The sequence below is a fragment of the Scomber japonicus genome, chromosome 12 (assembly GCF_027409825.1).
Source record: "Scomber japonicus isolate fScoJap1 chromosome 12, fScoJap1.pri, whole genome shotgun sequence".
NCBI lineage: Eukaryota > Metazoa > Chordata > Actinopteri > Scombriformes > Scombridae > Scomber > Scomber japonicus.
This window is the reverse complement of record NC_070589.1, coordinates 36,000,658-36,003,657: the sequence shown is the minus strand read 5'-3', so window position 1 is coordinate 36,003,657 and position 3,000 is coordinate 36,000,658. Positions and strand designations below refer to the sequence as shown.

Below are 3,000 nucleotides of genomic sequence, written 5' to 3'. Positions count from 1 at the left end.
ACGAGGCTCCACATTCACCTTTAGTTAGATTTCTGGAGTCATTAGAACCAGTTAACAACTCAAGTTATTGTACAAGAATCCAGCCTGACAACTATTTCATCGAGTCTGTGGAGCCGAGCAGACGTTCGTGTTGTATTTTACTATGCAGTATTGGACGGAGTTATAAGAAATGGTATTACAGCTCATCTGGAACAGACTGCTATAAAAATGACGGGGTTTATAAGACACTCATCCCCCAAAAAACATCACAAGCAGTTTATCATGAAAGACATTATCCTTCCAGAGTTCCAGCTTTTACCTTCTGAATCCAGGCTCACTTTTTAAAAACATTTTACTTTAAGTTTATAGTTCACAAAAGGCTGGTTTTACAGGATAACTAATGTAGGTTCTTCATGACCAAATAAACTGTAACATTAGATATGGATGTGATCAATATTCTCAGGAAATAGGTTTGCACAAATCATTTTATCATATAAAGTACATTTTAAGAAAGTTCACTACAACAGTATGCTCAACTTCTAATCTGTCATCTCCACAAACTGCACACAGGAAATAAGATTTAACCCATTGACACAGTGTCTGATAATCCTGAGTTTGTCACCCTTACACCTTCATCTGCAGGGTTTTACAAGAGCTGAACAGAAAAGATAAGAAATACAATCATTTGACGGACCCTGGATCTTTATAAGATCATCTTTTAAATGATAGGCTATATTTTAGATGTTATGTTGTCCAGTAGAAATATTACTGAACCTTTCTTCAGCCTGACGTTTGATTTGTGTGTGTTCATGTGGTCCAGCTGTTCTCCTGACTGCAGAGATGGATCGTTCCTGCCTAATCTTCGTCACCGTCGGCCTTGTTGCTGTAGGATTCCTGCAGCTTGTGGTGAGTAGCACCTTCTGCTGCAGTCGCAGTCAAGTCTTAACGTTCAGTCTTATTGTCTTTATACAACAGATACTACAATTTACTACTAAAGAGTTTAGTCACGGTGGAAACAAACGTAATGATGTTTCCGAGCAGGAGGATAAACACACACAAAGTGTTAAAGCACGGCTCAACGTGCACAGTTCACATCCTCAGTCCTGTGTTCAGTGTTTGCTTACAGTTAGTCAAACATGGAAAGGGGGAGGGGCCTGTGAGGAGGAAAGGGGAGGGGCCTGTGAGGAGGAAGGGGGGGCTGTGAGGAGGAAGGGGTCTGTGAGGAGGAAGGGGAGGGGCCTGTGTGGAGGAAGGGGAGGGGGCTGTGAGGAGGAAGGGGAGGGGCCTGTGAGGAGGAAAGGGGAGGGGCCTGTGTTCAGTGTTTGCTTACAGTTAGTCAAACATGCTGCTTTCACTTCAATGTTCATCAACTGTTTCTCTGGATTAAACACACTCCAGGATCTTTCTCTGACTTTAACCAGGCTCCAAAAAGCCCAGTCAGGAAAGCGTGAGTGTGACTAGCAGCAGATATCAGACCGCTAAACAATGAAACACGTTCAGTAGCAGCAGAAAACATTCACACTTCAACCTGGATTTACTACTTTACTGTCATTTCTACACGTTACTTTGATAAATCATAAAATCTTTGTTGTGTAACATCACCTGTTCTTTCTTCTTCTGCCCTCCAGGCCTCTCAATCAGTTCCACTGGACATGGTTCCTGAAGCTGTTGACGACATGTACCGTGGATGCAAGAAGGAAATGGCAAACAAGGTCAACAAAAAATACTTCAAAAAAGAGTTTAACGGAGCATTTAAACAGGCCTGGATAAATGCAGAAAAGTGTTCAAACAAACCTAAAGACGCAGTGGATAAGGCTCTCGACAAAAACCACTTACGAGCAATCTGTGCTTATTCATCTAACGACATTTATTCACAATTCAATAAAGCAGTCCGAACCAGTAAGAAAACCTACAGCAGCTCTTTCAAATTCCACTCTTTACATTACTGGCTGACTTCTGCCATACAAATCCTGAAAGACCATCAAGGCTGTCACACTACTTTTAGAAGAACTGGAATAGTGTTCACCGGCAAAGTTAACAGCTTGATTCGGTTTGGTACGTTTGCCTCCAGCTCTTTCAGAAGAGACCTTTATGCCTTTGGTAGAGAGACCTGCTTTCAAGTTAGGACCTGTTTAGGAGCCTACCTGAAGCATTATCCAATCTTTCAAACAACGGAGCAAGAAGTGCTCATCCCCCCCTATGAAATATTCAAGATAAAGAAAATTTATAACGGTCAGGGTACATTTCCTCCTCTGCCTGACTGTAAGAGGGTCTTCATCTTGGAGAGTGCGGGAAAGCAGAGTAACCTTAACTGCAAAGTTGCAAAGTAAGAGAGAGCAGAGTTTAGTCCAACTGATGCAGAACATGTAATAAAATGAGTTCAGTTGTGTAAACTTGATAAATCAATAAATAAATGTATAAATCATTAAAGTGCTGTAGTGGAGTCAGTGACGGAGCATCACAGCACCATCTATGACTGTGTGCAGGATTTACATTGATGTCTATGTGCAGCAGACTGTCTGTCTGGATGGGATCAATACATAATATGTATTATGTATCCAGATGTTTGTGATGTTACATATTATGTAACATCACAAACATCTGGATCTTCTCTCTTTACATTTTGCTTTCTTTTTATGTTCATGTTTGTATTTTTATTTCATTTGAACGTTTGATGATGTTGCAGTTTGTTGCTTTTGATCAATGATAATAAAGCTGTTTCTGATTCTACTGAATATTCTCATAATTAAAACATAAAGATTAACATGTGAACAGCAGCTGTTTGAGTCGCTGCATCAGATGGAAATTAAAGGGTTAGGTAAAACAGTTTTAAATCTTATTTGTCCTAAATTGAAGTTGTGTTAGCTTGTTGCTGTCATTCACCTTCCCCTCGGAAAAGAAAAGGATTGTAACAAAAATTAGATTAAAAAAGAAGGATGCTTGTTTCCTGTCCTATGTGTATTATTGTCTTTCTTTTTCCCTCTAAATGTGTGATTCATAAAGATGTATGTAAAGTAAACT

General features: G+C 39.9%; 1 protein-coding gene across 1 annotated transcript; it reads left to right on the top strand.

Moving 5' to 3' along the window:
* The first annotated feature begins 819 nt into the window (after positions 1-819).
* Positions 820-2,484, top strand: LOC128369853 (T-cell ecto-ADP-ribosyltransferase 1-like). Its single transcript, XM_053330922.1, has 2 exons — positions 820-885; positions 1,608-2,484. Exons 1-2 carry the CDS (start codon positions 820-822, stop codon positions 2,307-2,309), a joined length of 768 nt encoding a protein of 255 aa, XP_053186897.1. The 3' UTR covers positions 2,310-2,484.
* Positions 2,485-3,000: the final 516 nt, after the last annotated feature.

Excerpts from the sequence above, each read along its gene's own strand:
- LOC128369853 (XM_053330922.1), top strand. The coding sequence starts at position 820 with ATGGATCGTTCCTGCCTAATCTTCGTCACCGTCGGCCTTGTTGCTGTA. Across the intron at positions 886-1,607 it reads TAGGATTCCTGCAGCTTGTG|GCCTCTCAATCAGTTCCACT; the intron begins GTGAGTAGCACC and ends TCTGCCCTCCAG.